At 36.7% G+C, this 15,691-nt stretch overlaps 1 protein-coding gene across 14 annotated transcripts in view; it reads right to left on the reverse strand.

The window, feature by feature from the left end:
- The window catches only part of CADPS2 (calcium dependent secretion activator 2), a 451,849-nt gene that overhangs the window by 128,568 nt on the left and 307,590 nt on the right, over positions 1 to 15,691 (reverse strand). For all 14 annotated transcript variants that reach the window (XM_069462753.1, XM_069462752.1, XM_069462749.1 and 11 more), the window contains 2 exons: positions 13,870 to 14,006; positions 11,125 to 11,312 (listed from right to left, as the gene is read on the reverse strand). In XM_069462753.1, coding sequence (XP_069318854.1) covers positions 11,125 to 11,312; positions 13,870 to 14,006 — 325 coding nt within the window. The remainder of the gene's footprint in view (positions 1 to 11,124; positions 11,313 to 13,869; positions 14,007 to 15,691) is intronic.

Genomic DNA, 15,691 nt, shown 5'->3' on the forward strand with positions numbered 1-15,691 from the left:
TTGGCACGTTTAAAACCAATTTCTTTTTGGTAAATTTGGGTAAACAAGGTTCATTGGCTGTCATCATTTTCCAAAACAAGTTGTAAGGAACAATGACCCTGTGAGGTGCTCCAAGAAAATGGATTAAACAGCTCAAATATTTTTTGAACAATACAAATTATGTAACCCTTTTGGAGGTTCATAGTGCAACCACACTGTATTAAGGAATCTGAGAAATCTGATAGTAAAGAAATCTGTTTAACTTTGTTTAAAAAGCACATCCCCAAATTATTTAGGCATGGGATCTCCCCACAATTCCTACTTAAAAAAATCATTATTTAGTGTTGATAAGCATATGTCATATTACCTAATTAAAACTATAATATTTTCTACGGTTATTTTCTCAGTTTTTATCAGTGGACAGCTTCTAGACCCTTGAGGGATAAATGTGTCCTTGGCTTTATAACTCCTAGGTCCAGAGTGCTCAGGAAGTCTGGGGTTGAATGAATACTCTAGAACTAACACTGTACATAAAAGTTTGACGAGACTGATGAGATAGATTTCTTTCAATCACCCTCCCCCACCCCCCAACCTCTAACTCATCAGGTAAGTCTGTTTGTCCTGGAAGTTAGGTAGCTTCTTGTAAAAGATTATTTCAAAAGCAGTGAGTGGGCAAATAACAAAGTTCATGGTGCTTCTGAGTTTCTTATAGGCTTCTTTTCACTTGCCTCCTTATATGAGGAATGTAGGACATCTCAGCTTCCTCAAGAGAGAGTGAGAAGGGGAGAGACACCTAGAGGGTTGTATTTCTGAATTGTCAATTCTCCCTGCAGCACAGCAGGTAAAAGTCACTTTGCACTTCGTGTATTTCCCACCAATATCCATTAGTGAACAGGATGGAAAGGAGAGGATTTCACAGCACGAGAATCAGAAACGATGGAAGATGATGAGGGAGAAAACAATCCCTTCTTTTTTGTTTCCTAACCTATAACACCTCCTGCTGTTTCAATCAAAGTGACGTATCATTTGGATGGTTATATATTACGTAATCAGTGTCCTTTTACTTCCTCTGTACTTTTAAATATCCAGAAGAAATTAATGAAATCCCTATATGTTCATTGAGATAGAAGAAACAGATTTTCTATGAGAAATATTTTAGAAGATGAAATTCTGAAGTCATGTTCTCTTTTTACAAATATTCTTTCCTCATAATCTTTCCCCTATTTGGATTTTGTACTGCATTCTAATTTCTTTGGAGGTTTTAAAAAAGAGTGGACACCTCTATGGTGAAAGCAATAATCTGATTCTATAAAGATACAAGATCTCGTGACTCACTTTTCATGTTAGAATGGTGATAAACAGGCCAAGGACCAAAAAGTGTTTGATAATTGGCCTCTCCTGGAACCAAACAAACAAAAAAACTTCCTTGGACTAATCCAAATTAAAATCATTCATTTATTTATTCAATAAATATTTATGGAGCACCTGGCCAGGTCATGGGAACAACAAAAACGCAATAGAAATGATCCCTGACCCAACAGAGTTTATAGCAGGGAGAGGGATAAAAAATAAAAATCAGAGAAGTATATATGACATTTAAGAAAGGCAAAAGTACAAAGATTTCATTTAGTTCGGAGTGTCAGGGAGGGATTCAGTTTGGGAATAATATTTAACCTGAGATGTGATGAATGAACAGAGTTAACTAGATGGAACATGAAGCACAGGGGTATATGGAGAGGTTTCCAGGAGGTTCTCTATAAAGACATCCAAATAAATTTTTTAAAATGCAAATTTTATCATATGACTTCTATTGCCAGTAGAGTGCATTGACTTCATACTCCAAAAACCCCTCTTCACTACAAAACATCTCAGTGCTACACAAGCTACAACAAACATATGTTCAATGTAGTTCTGCACTTTTAAGAAAATAAAATAATTCTCCCAAGAGGTGCACAGAGGAACTTTTAGAATTATGGAACTGTTCTGTATGGCACTAGGGTGGTGGCTAAATGACTGTGCTTTTCAAAACTTACAAAAGTGTTAGAACTACACAGCAAGAAGAGTGAACTGTACTGTATGCATATCTTAATAAGAAAAATAAAAACACATAAACTAGGATGTTGAGGAATCCCAGGAAGGAATTAATATTGTAACAAAGAACTCTAATTTACTATATGACATAACCCTACTAAAGAGGGTGGGGGAAAAGCTGCTGCCACATTGAATTTTGGAAAACAGTGTCTCAACTGGAAACTGAAAGGCTCATGACTAAAGAACTACAGACAAATGCTGTAGGCCAGTTGGCAAATTCTGAAACTGCTTTTCATGTGTACAGGGGTTGAACAAATAAGCAAATGGATGGTGGATGGTGGAAGTCAGATTTCTCACTGTTGAAGAGAGAAGTTACAGATAAATGACAAAGGAAGGCTGTAATGAAGGTCATGGTCCTGGATTAGAGCTGGAGACGTCAGTATGAACTCACAGATCAGTGTACGTATCTGTATCACCTACCTCTGTCCACTGAGAGGGCCTGGAAGCCGTGCTACCCCAGTAGAAATGAGCATATCTGTCATACAGGTCTTGGTTTCTAAATACCATTTTCTAAAAACAGAAATCAGAGCTCTTTGAAGAACTGCCTGACTCTTAGGCTGGGACAGGGAAAATACAAGATGAGCTTAAAGCACCAGAAAGTAAGAGAAAGTGCTCAAAAGACAAAAGGGTGGGGCACACCAAGGGAACCAATGTAAAAGAGCTCCCAATAGCTAGAGCTAGAACAATGTGAGCAACAAAAATAATTTAGGAGGTATCAGATTATAATAGAAAGTATAAAACAACTATATATTAATCTAAACTGATATAAAGAAATGGTTAAATAAATAAATAAACAGGCAGGAAGAGACAAATCTTCCTTATGAAAGAATTCCAAATAATATATGTAGATAGGTCCCCTTCGAGGAGGTACCATTTAATTCTCCTCTCCAGTGTGTGTTGAACTTAGTAATTTGCTTCAAAGTAGAGCGTGGAGAAAGAAAAATAACTTTACAGTGGAGAAACCTGATAAACATCACCAAGGTGTCATGTAGCTATTGTGTACTTCCTGATAGAATGTATTAAGGTGGGTATTTCTTTATCCATTCATCCACTGATACACAATGGAATATCATTCAGCCATAAAAAGAATAAAATTCTATCATTTTTCAGCAACATGGATGGAACTGGAGGTCATTATGTTAAGTGAATTAAGCCAAGCACAGAAAGACAAGTTTTGCATGTTCTCATTCATACGTGGGAGCTAAAACAGGATATTATGCAGATAGAGAATATACTGCTGTTTATTTGAGGCCAGGAGGGGTAGGAGGCAGGGCAGATGAAGAGAGGTTGATTAATGGGTATAAACATGCTCCTAGGAGAAATAAGACCCAGTGTTCGATAGATCAGTAGGGTGACTATAATTAGCATTAATCTATTGTACATTTTGAAATATTAACAGCTAGAAGAGAATAATTTGAATGTTCCTGGCATAAAGAAAAGATAAATATTTAAGGTGATGGATATTCCAATTATGCTGATTTGATCTTTACACATTTTATATGAATGTATCAAATTATCACGTGCACCCTGAAAATATGTACATCTATTCTGTATCAATAAAAATTAATTAATTAATTTTAAAAAGAAGGGTATTTTATCTCTTTTCAAAATCCTGTAAACCCAGGATAACCATGAAAATGTCAGACAAACTCAAATTGAAGAACATATGACAAAACACTTGATCGGTACTCCTCAAAACTGTCAAGGTTATGAAAAACAAGGGAAGACTGAGAAACTATCACAAATTATGACAACTAAATGCAATTTGGTATCCTGAATTGGATCTTGGAACAGACAAAAGGACATTAATAAAAAAAAAAAACAAAAAAACTGGTGAATAAGGACTGGTATTTAGTTAATAGTAGTGTGCCAATGTTGGTTTCTTAGTTTTGACTAATGTTTCAGGGAAATGTATGACCATAACATTAGAGGAAACTGAAATATTGAAAGTGTATGTACTATCCTTGCAACTTTCCTATAATCTAAAATTATTCTAAAATTAAAAATTTATTTTAAAAAGAAACAATAGAGTTCAGTAAAGCCAAAAGTTGCTCCTTGAGAAGACCAGTTAAGTTGGTAAACCTGTGGTAAGATGGATCAAAGGGAAAAAAGAGAAGGTAAAAATAAACAACAATATGAAAGGAGAGATATCTGCAGGTAAGGCCAAAAATATAAACAAAACAATTTGAACAACTCAACATCAATCCATTTGAAAACTTAGATGAAATCTACCATTTCTTAGAAAAATCATAACTTGCTAAATCTCGCTCAAGAATAAATGGAAGGCCTGAATAGTTCTGTAAGTACAAAATAAACTGATGTAATAGTTAAAAATCTTTCCACAAAGATATCCCCAAGGCCGGGCGTGGTGGCTCACGCCTGTAATCCTAGCACTCTGGGAGGCCAAGGCGGGTGGATCGCTCAAGGTCAGAAGTTCGAGACCAGCCTGAACAAGAGCGAGACCCCGTCTCTACTAAAAACAGAAATTATCTGGCCAATTAAAAAAATATATATAGAGAAAAAATTAGCCGGGCATGGTGGCGCATGCCTGTAGTCCCAGCTACTCGGGAAGCTGAGGCAGGAGGATAGCTTGAGCCCAGGAGTTTGAGGTTGCTGTGAGCTAAGCTGACGCCATGGCACTCCAGCCTGGGCAACAGAGCGAGACTCTGTCTCCAAAAAAAAAAAAAAAAAAAGAGGTCCCCAAGCCTGCTGGTTTAAAAGATGAGTTATTGATAAATTTTAAAAAATAAGACATTTGAGTTTTACACAGAACAAATGTGAAAGTTCCCCATTTCTTTTTATATGGCTACAATAACCTGGATACCAAATCCTGAAAAAGCAGTAAAAGAAAGGAAAATAACAAGCCAATTTTGTACCAACAGAGATATAAAAATGCCAAATTTGACTGGCAATGGTAATGGTAAATTGTGTATGTGTGTGTGTCTATATATGTGTGTGTGTGTGTATATATGTATAGCTTTTTTGTTTAACAGCAATTTTATATATTTATAATATACTTATATATATTTGTATAATATATAAATACGCTTTTGAAAAACTTCAGTGTGTGAGAAAACTATATAGATCCAACTCAAGACCCCAATTTTTTTTCCACATCTAACTCTAGATGCTAAGAAGGCTATGGGTACCAAACTTATGAAATGCTATCACAACGTGTAGTAGCTCTTGTTTCTATGTCTGGTTAACCTGATATAGTCTAAAATACACTGAAAAATTCCTCGTACCTTATCTTTTCCTCAGTGATTTACCTTCAATAGGCTTTTTTATGCAATATTTCAGAAAAATCCAGGAGTTTTTTGCCACTTCCCTGCTGGGTGTATAATGTTTTCCAGCAACATGAGGTGGAGGGGCAGGGAGGTCCCAGAACTTCCACAGTCACAGACAGTTGACACACTGACTTGGTGCTCTTCCAGTCTCATCCCCCTGCTTGCAACTTTTCTATGGTGTGTTCTCATAACAGTGATACTCTCGAAATTCACCTGAGCACTGTCAACGTTTTACAGAACAAGCCCCCCCCACCCCCCGCAAAGCTCATTTAACTAATACACTTTATATAAAATATTGCCACTTGTTATTTAAGCAATATTTTATCATTTACGAAGTGCTTAGCACAATTTTATTTGACCTATTAAGGAACCATGTCAGGTCGGTAGCACTGATGCTATTGCTCCAGATGAACAGATGGGAAACTGAGGCTCAGACGGATCAGGACCAACTGCTCAAAGTCAAATAAGTTATACGTAGAAGAGCCAGGACAGGAACACAGAGGCTTCGATTCCTAGAGCAGTGCAACAGAGACTGATGCAAATTTCTATTCCTAAAATGCCAAGTCTCACCCTAGCCCTGTGCTTTTCTTTTTCTCTGTTTTTGTTTATCTGTTTTGCTTTGAAAGACATTATTATCTTGCTTCAGTATGGAACTTAAGGTTGGGTGGGTATAGATGTTATTGCTGGGAAAGTCTGATTAGGGTAGATTTAGGGTTGTTCTATAGCTTTTGCTGATATAAAAAGGGTCCTTTAGTGCATATTTAAAATATATTCCTTGATGTTCATCCCTTCTGCCTTTGTGCTTTTAGCACATAGGATGAAATCTGAGGTTATCCACGTTACATAAGGATAACCTTGCTTATGACCGTTGATCTGGTTGCCCACCTGCCACAAAAGTGAGTCTCCACATCACAATGTGTAATCTGATCATTAATTTCTCTAAGTCACATACCCAAGACTAGAGGTAAAAAGTGGTAGTGAACATTTCTGATGATCCTATTTGATACAATTATCTATGATTTTACTCAAAAATGCATCACTGTCTCTAAAATTAGAGGTAGGAAGTCAGGGCATAATTTCTGAAGTGACAGCCAAGGGGAAATGTTAGCATCTGTGAAGGCAGAGGTATTGTGATATGATGATTTGACTGATGCCCGTTAAGGTTGCCTGCCACTCGGTGACGTGATCTGGCATCCGCAGAAAACAGGGCTGATTTTATATATAAACTATAGTTATGTCGTACCCTTGTACCCTGCACTTGAAAGCGAGCACATCTGGGCTGGCCTTTGTCAGGCACGCGGCAGCTCCACATGGCCCTTCTAAACTGCAGATGGGGCGGTGAATATACTGTATGTCTTACATTAAATTGGGATATAAAAGCCATTTTATGTTGCTGCTTTAGTTTCTCCACCCTCAGCCTGACTTACAAAACCACAATGCGTAACCACACATATCAACCTAGAACTTTGCCCCCTAATGCATTGTCCCCGAAAGTCTCTTTTCTCCCTCCTGTCAGTCCTTAGCAGCACTATGGCTCAATGAGTGGTTGTGTTATTCACGGATGTGTGTGGCTGTCATCCTGCATGAGTGTGTCTGTTTCTGTCCTTGACTCAGTTTTCCTTTCTCCCTTTCTTTTTCCCTCTCTTCCTCAGTCTTCGCACCAGCCAGACCTTTTCTGTTTAACTCTATTCTTTTATTTCTGAGACACTCAAAGTGCTATTCAGAGAAGATGTATCTGTGCAGAAAGAACACACCTAGAGAGCTCAACGCTGTGTAATAGGATGCGCTCCCTGAAAAATTTCTAATCCAGACGGCACTGCTGTCCTTCACTCCAACAACAAAAGGAAATCTTTTCTTCTTTTGAATTTATGACAGAGGTAGTTCAGGTGATGAGCAAAATGACTCCCTGAATACGTGTCTTGACAGATGGAAAAATTATCATTAAAAAAACAGACCATGGCAACACTGTAGAAAAGTCAGTCTTGACACTGACAGTATTTTTAACAAAAGTCTATATAAATATCAGATGCTGCAGACGTGGGTCAGACAAGCACATCTTCACAAGGGGAGGCTGCTAAAACCTGAATATTCTATTAGCAAAGAAATTAAGAGCATAATTACGTACACATTGAAATATTTCTACTTAGCATGAGGTATAGCCCTAACTACCTATTTTTCACGTTTTTCCTTGTCTCACAATTTACATCCTCATGGGCTGTGTGACAAAGGAAAGCACACTGGAATAATAAGAGTAATCAATAGTGATATAGTATTTTATAATTATCTGGTACCTTCACATTAGTATTTCCCTCTTTTATATATGAGAACTCTGAGTTTCAGAAAGGTTAAGTGATTTGCTGAATGTAGGTCAGTTTGCAAATTTCAGAGCCAGGATTCAAGTAGAGATCTTTTGCCTCTTTTTATTTTTTCTTTGTAGTAGCATGGCATTTCTGAGTGACATCTGTAAACATTACAGCAAACACCATAACTTTCAGCTTATCTTGGATAATTTCTACCCTAAACTGAGGTTCAAATTTCCCCAAAACCTATGCTTCTTCCTTTCACCTTCTTAAGCTATGTGTCACCTAAATGTTGCATCAGAGACTGATGCAAATTTCTATTCCTAAAACACCATCAGAGATACCTGAATGTATACATAGCTTAATCTTCTGGAAAATGGATTTAATGAATGTATAATATTAAAGATGATATATGCATGAACATATAAACATACCTTGAATTACACATTACAGAGTATCATTATAAAGAAAACAATAGTTTTACAGAATAAAAGTAACTATGGCAACCTATAGATTCAAATCAAGCTGCCTCCCAGGCAGTGGCAGCAGCTCCTAGTTGCCTCAGTAACTTTCCATTACAATGTGTCTCAAACACATAAATTTTAGGGGCACATTAGCTGAATTTCCCACTTAACGTTCTCAATTTAATTTTACCTTTCTATGTTGAGGCCTAAAATAATCTGATTATATAATATTCTTTGGGCTTGTCTGTTTCGCTGCAGTCTTCTTATCCTCTTGTATTTCCAAGCCCTACCCTACACTGGAATACCAATCTTCTGACATCCATTAGTCAGGAGGAATTAAGACAGACCGAGGAGATAAGAGATGGTTCTAGGAAAACAGCTCCTGACATTGGCTATCAAAGATTAGTTATCCTGACTGGTCCATGTGCCCCCACATTTGCTGAATACAGAGGGTTTAGTCTGGGATAATGGAAAAAGTGACTACAATCAGCAACTTGCTCCTAATTTCCAAGCAAGGCTGGGCTCCATAATGAGGTGAAAGCCTGAATAGACAGACTAGGATCAGTCTCATCATGGGCTGAGAAATGGCAGCACTGGGGACTTCAACAAATATTTACCGTGTACCCACAACATGCAAAGCACTGTGTTAAGGTATGTGGAGGATAACAGGTGAATGAAAACTAGTTTTTGCCTTTAAAATGATCTAGTGGAATAGAAGCAGGTATGTGTGTGTGTGTGTGTGTGTGTGTGTACACGTGTGCACGTGTGCATCCGGCACACAAGTATAGGTGACAAAGGTCATGAGATAAGTACATATAAGAAGTTTTTACTGTTTGAATAACAGAAGTAACCTAACATTTGTACCCTCATAATATTCTGTAATAAAAAAGAAAAATAATAAAAAATAATAAAAAAAGAAGTCTTCTGAGAGGAGTTTTGAGATATTGGGGGGAAAAAAAGAAACTTTCTGTGGGAAACAAACATGTTATCTAGGGTAATATTACTGAGTATATAGAACAGGATGATAATAGGAAAATGTTGCTACGATAGCTAGATTTTTTTATTTAATAATCAAATGGAAATCACTGAAGTTTTTTAAAAAGGGATATGGTAAAGTTAACCTGTAATTTTGAGGGTGATTGACAGAATACTACAGAAAGAAAATGGTAGTGGAATGATGAATTAAGATGTATAGGCAAGAAAAAACGAAGGCCAGAATTAGGGTAGATACAATGGAAATATTACACAAAAAGAGAAATTTGAGGGTTACTATGGAGATATAATATTGACACTGGTAACAAATTAGGTCTAGGAGGTAAAAGAAAAAGATGAGTAAAAAATTAATGCACCATTAATGGAAAAGATATTAACACAAATATTGAAGTCACTCATTTATTCATCAAATATTTACTAAACACTTATTTTATGCCAGGAGTGTTACTTTTTGTTAGGTCCTCTGCTAGGAGCTACAAGAGGTATAGGAACTGTTTTAGTGAGATGAAGGATTTATAATAATTGTATACACAGAGAACTGAAAGTGTGAGCACATTTAAGCCACTAATTATCAACAGAGATCTGCACCTGAGGAGAACAATCAGGCTGGAATTATCTGTATATGGAGAGGTCACCATCGAAGCTGTGGAAGGGGGTGAGATCATGGACGTAGAAAAATTCTCAGAAAGAGATCAAGTTTGAGAATAGATATGAGAAAAACACGACACTGCTCTTAGGAATTTGGAGGAACAGAAACTATTGGCAAAGGAATGGTCAAAAAACTAAAAATAAACAAGGGGAGAATAAGGAGGGTGAAGCATGAGTGAAGGCTACTGGATTGGGTCATCAGGAAACCCATTTCAGGAGGCAACATCAGCAAGCCAGAGGCTGGAAACGAGATAGAGGGAATGGTAGGAGCAGTTTGGCTGGGAAGATAAAGAGAGCAATGGAATGGATAACAAAATACGTAAGACAATATAAACTATTAGGTAACATTTTGTTGACTCACGTGCCAGGCGCTATTCTGACTGCTTGACATCTACTAACACATTTAATCTCTACCACAATTTATGACTGATGAGAGAGATATTATTATTATGCCTTTCTCCTAGGTGGAGAAGCCAAGAAACAAATTGATTAAGAAACATGCCTGATACCACATAGTAAGTATTAATTTGAACCCAGATGGTCTGACTTCAGAATCCCTTGGCCACTATATTATGTTGTAAAGCTCCCTGAAGCTTAGATAGGTTTGCGGGAAGAATGAAAAGGAAGAAGTGTAAAGAGGGAGAGATGAGTAACGGTTAAAGCAAGGTCAGAAAGGATGTGAGGGGCACCTCCTTTATAGAAGGAGGACTTCCAAAGGCTCCCTGGAGACAAGACTGAGAGAAGAGAAAGAGAGTGACGTGGGCAGATTTTTAAGCCCAGAGGTATACAATTGTGGGGGCCAACATTAGGTGATTTTTTGTCATCTTGGTAAAGCAAGAGGTGAGGTCACTGGATCAGAGAGCTAAAAGGGGATACTTGTTCCTAAAGTATAGATTAGGGAAGGGGCTGGGAAGAGACACTACATAAACCCCATTATTAATCTTGTTTTGTCAATGAGAGTTTATTTCACAGAGGAAAAGCAAGGATCATTACGTATGCACAAACCTATCAACAAATCCTATCCAGGCACACACATACATTGCAATAAGAATCACATGGACACTTAAAGCTGTGCAGACCCCAGTACTAGACAGTACATAAGAATTAAAAGGCAAGTTCTAATCTCATAGACCTTTTCTCTCTCTCTGTCTTTCAAGTGGCTTAACCAGCAAAGAAACCAAAGCGCAGCCCACCTAAATCAACAGCATCCTGATGTACATTTTTCCTTTGTTATTTTTATTTCCTTTTAAGAAGTGTTTTCTATTTAAAATCTGTTACTAGGTGATAATGGCAAAGCACATTTTTCTCTCTCTTTCATCGTCAACCCCATACATTTCACTGCGTGTTTGCAAGTAAAAATACCTGTTGCCGTGCACATGAGAGGCACAGAATGCAAAGCTGTAATGGAGCAGGGTAGGGTCAATGACAGCACCATTTTCTGAATGTTCCATCAGTTCTGTAAGGTAGCAGAGATGCCTGTGACAGCCTCTCACACCGTAACGGGCACAGTACTCATCTAACACAAAGACTTGGCCAGGGCTAAACCAACCCTGCAAGAGAAAAAAAGAAATGATAAATATTTTTTCTTTCTATACTAAGGTTCCCTTGCTTGTAAGCACTTTTAGGCATTATAAGCAGAAGCTGCACAAAAGTGTCTTTTGACATTTATTTTTACCAGTGTTATATTTCATGGTATTTTTAGATGAGCTCATGTCGTCAATTTTGAAACTCATTTAGGACACCGGATACGTAATGCTTTTTTCTCTTTATTGCTACTGCAAGACATGGGCAACTTGTTCTTCTCCACTGCCATTCAAAATTAGTCAAATTTATTCACAGGATCTAAACTGTCAGCCACAAAGAGTGATATTCCAAAAAATTCACTCTCTATGAACCAATTAATAAGAGAATGGTAAAGAAGACACTATAATTGAAATTGCCTATTTACCAAAAGCATTTTATAAAGTGAACTAAAAGAAAATTTCAGTAAGTCTAGCAGCGGTATACATGTACTATTTGGAAACTTTAATGTCTGAGATATTTTTCTCATTCTGTTTGTCTTTCTGTAACAAACAATACAATCAATGTAAGAGTTGATGTTTTACATTATTAGTAGTTTCTGATCCTTCTGAAATGAGATGTTATAACGTGTGTGCATGCAGGCAGCTGTGTGACTAGCACTGGAGGACAGGGTTAGGTGGACTTGGTTTACAACATATCTCAAGGGATTACCTGGATTTATAATTTAAGCAATTTAAGGTACTTAAGGAGGAGAAGGGAGAATGGAGGGCTTTAAAAGGGGGCAAGATAATTGTGCAAGAGAAGAAAAAGAACAGTGAGAAAGAGAGAAAGATGAGAGGGCAATAAAGAAAAGGAGGGAGAGGAGAAAAAAACACCACCAGGATACTTTCTCTGGCAATGGTGCAGGTACTGTACTAGACATACTGCATATTTTACATCTTTAATATTTAGAACCATCATGCAGGTAATTATTATGATTTTCATGTTACAGATAAATAAACTAAGGTTCAGAGATAGTAAGTGAATTGTCCAAGACACACTGCAAATCAGCTGTGGAGCCATGATTTACATCCAGGGTCATCCTGCCTCCAAACACTCTTTCTAATCACATCACATTCACTACCCTCCAGATGCAGTGGAAGACAATGCAGTGTTCTCCTCAGACTCCATATTACATTTGGGAACCTCAACAAAATCAACACAATTTTTGATAATTGAATAACTAATGCCTTTCAGTGGAACCCAAGAGGATACTGTCCCTTATTGATGGTCACTCGATATGTACCTGTCCATGGAAAAACATCGCAGGGTTTTGTGATGATTTGTTTTACTCTCCATGTAAAGTTTGAGCTGGATCAGGTTTAAACTATACAATTATGTGTAGAATAGCTACTTAATAAACAATCTATAAATGAACTAATGAATTGTTAACATGATCACAGCAATAAGTTGTTTCACTTCTTTCTCTCTATGGAAGTATTTCCAGTAAGTTGGGAGCACATCCTGTCCAAAATCTTATTTTAGGGAGAATATAATTTTATTGCATGAAGTTAAGGGTTGAACATCACCTAATTCAAAGTCCAAAATCTGAAATGCTCCAGAATCCAAAACTTTTTGAATACCTACATGATGCTCAAAGGAAATGCTCATTGCAGCATTTCAGATTTTGAATTTTCATATTAGGGATGCTCAACCAGTATGAATAATGCAAATATTTTAAGTTCTGAAAAAAATCCAAAATCTGAAATATTTTTGGTTCCATGTGTTTTAATTTCAGATAAGGGCTACTCAAACTACTATGTTCTGTGTTCAAGAGATTAAAGCGATTTCAGAAATAGGAATATTCTGGCTGGAAAAATTCTAGAGGAATTTTTATAGTATTGTTGACACTATAAATCCTTGGACAGACACATATAATTAATTCTTAGGCTACAAAGTTTAGTCCTCACATTCTGAGGTGTCAAGCATTCCTTCTAAATACAAATTATACTTTTTATCCCAAATTTTGGTTACAGTTTCAACACATACAAGGTGACATTTCACTCAATTTAATTCACACTCTCCCTTTCTTTTATGGAATGCAAGTTATCTTTGGAGGGTCAGGTGAAACTAAAACTTTCCCCTGTCATGTATAGCCCCCATCATATTGCTTATTTTACTGTTTTTTTCCCCTGCCACTTAGGTTGTCCTAAGTACAAAGGAGAGAAATGCAAGGTATTAACATCTGGGGAGCAGAATTTAAACCTTAAAATGTCTGTACGGCTGTTAGTAAGTGCTATAACAGAGGTTTTTAAAATCTGTTTGTAAAGTCTTTTGCTTTCACTCAGCCTTCTCTAGAGGGACTGATAAACCACAGCTTAGCATCTATTTGAGTCTATTCTCCTGTCTATTGAGTGGCACAGCAGTCATCTTCAAGTGTATAATTTTCAAATTGGGCAGTAATCGACTTGGAATCCTTTATCCCTAACTCTAACTACAGTTATTAAATGAGTCAGGAATAAAATGTTACTTTATAACAAGCATTTCTGACTTTCTAAAATCTTTTATTCTACCTACAGAGGACTAGACAGAGGGACTTGGACTCACCAAGCAAGAATAGGAATCGTTCAGTCTGTGATCCAAAGTCTGCCGCTGGAGTATTCTAAAAAGGAAGGCGTGGTCAAGCTTGCAAGGATTAGCAGAAATAAACTCATCCATACCATGTTTCTGAAAACGGTCTGCATCTGTGAATTCAGAAAAGCATGTATAGCACATTTATTTTTCTGGTTTAATAATGGACAAATACAGTTTTTTAAGGACACAAAATTCATGCCTCGTGATAACAGAAGACTCCCTTCTATCACATAAAATATGCCAAGAATTCAGCATATTAACATAAATTTCAAGGTTTTTGAAGCCTAATATGACAGGAAGAAAATACATCAATTATTTAAAATGAAGTAATTCTATTTTCATTCGAAGCTACTTCTTATTTTCCAACTTTGAGAAAAGTTGATGTACTTTAAGTCTATATTTACTGATGGAATTGACTAGAACAGAACCAAGGTCTACTCGTAAAAACAGCAATGATGGCCAGAAGCCTGCTTTCCAAATGGCAAACTAGGGCAGAAATGAACACACAAGCTTCAGCTGGATCACTTCCAGTCTTCTTTTTGTATGGAGCTTTTAATGGGACCAACTTTAATGTAGAAATGGCAATGAGCGCTCTCAAGCTTCAAGTTTAAGAGACATAAAAAAGGGAGCATCATGTTTGTGCAAATATGCAGACAAAGCATAACGTCCCAAATGGCACTTCAATCAAAGGGCCAAATTTATTGTTCTTTACAGATTGCATCTTTCAACGCCTGTAGACCCTGCGGGTTTATCAAAAGGCAAGCTTTTATGATTGCTTTCATTAATGGTATGTTTTGTCAAAGTCTTCAATGTGAGTTATTTACTAAGTATAGAGAGAAAAAGCCACATACTACCCAAAGGAGTGCTTGGGTGTTATTACATTAGCTCTGTTAGAAACGTAGTGCGTATTGAGCAAGAAATCATTTATCAAGATAAAAGTGGACTCTTCTCACAATGGTAGAGCTGAAGCTCCATTGTTCCTTAAAATTCATAGATAGATCTCTTTCTGGTCCATCATAAGAAAAGCAGAGTCATAAATGTAAGCTAAATGTAGTTTCTAAAACCTACATGGCACAATCCTAAAACGGTAAAGGAAAAGAGACAAAAGTGTATTGATTAAACCCAATTATAGACTCAGGCTCATAATAAAACTCAATATTGATCTGCGGACATGATGCTAACATAATCAGTCACATTTAGATATTTAGTCCAGATCATATTGATCCATGTCAAGTTCAACTTTCAGCCATATTTGTGGATGGAAGAACTATGTAATTCAAGCTGAAGGGTCCTCAGAATCACATTAAAAAAAAAAAAAAGATACACAATCTAATGTATATCTCACGCCAACGACAGATATCAAAAGGTGAATGTAGCAAGTAAGCAATGAATGGCAGTCTATTGATGTGTAATGCATGAGGTTATGCGCCACGGAGAAAACAGCGTATGTATTCCTTTACATTTAATAATTATCTACCTGAATGATTAAATACATTACATGTGATAAATTAGTATTAATTGGATGAACACAAAACTAAACTGCTTTTCCTTAACTGAGAAATGAGACAATCCAACTTTTCTTGTATTTTATTCTTTTGTCAGACAGTCTTCTAATATAAAGTTAAATATACGGTAATGTGAAATAATACCAAATGAGTAGGAGGCAGAATATTGAAAAATGCAAAGCACATTATAAAATTGGAAGGTTATTTTGTGTTTTAAGGAATTTATCTTAGAATCTTCATTTCTCTATTTATCTAAGTAAAAAAAATTCTTTTAGTATCACCTTTATGAG

Source organism: Eulemur rufifrons, chromosome 29, assembly GCF_041146395.1.
Source record: "Eulemur rufifrons isolate Redbay chromosome 29, OSU_ERuf_1, whole genome shotgun sequence".
NCBI lineage: Eukaryota > Metazoa > Chordata > Mammalia > Primates > Lemuridae > Eulemur > Eulemur rufifrons.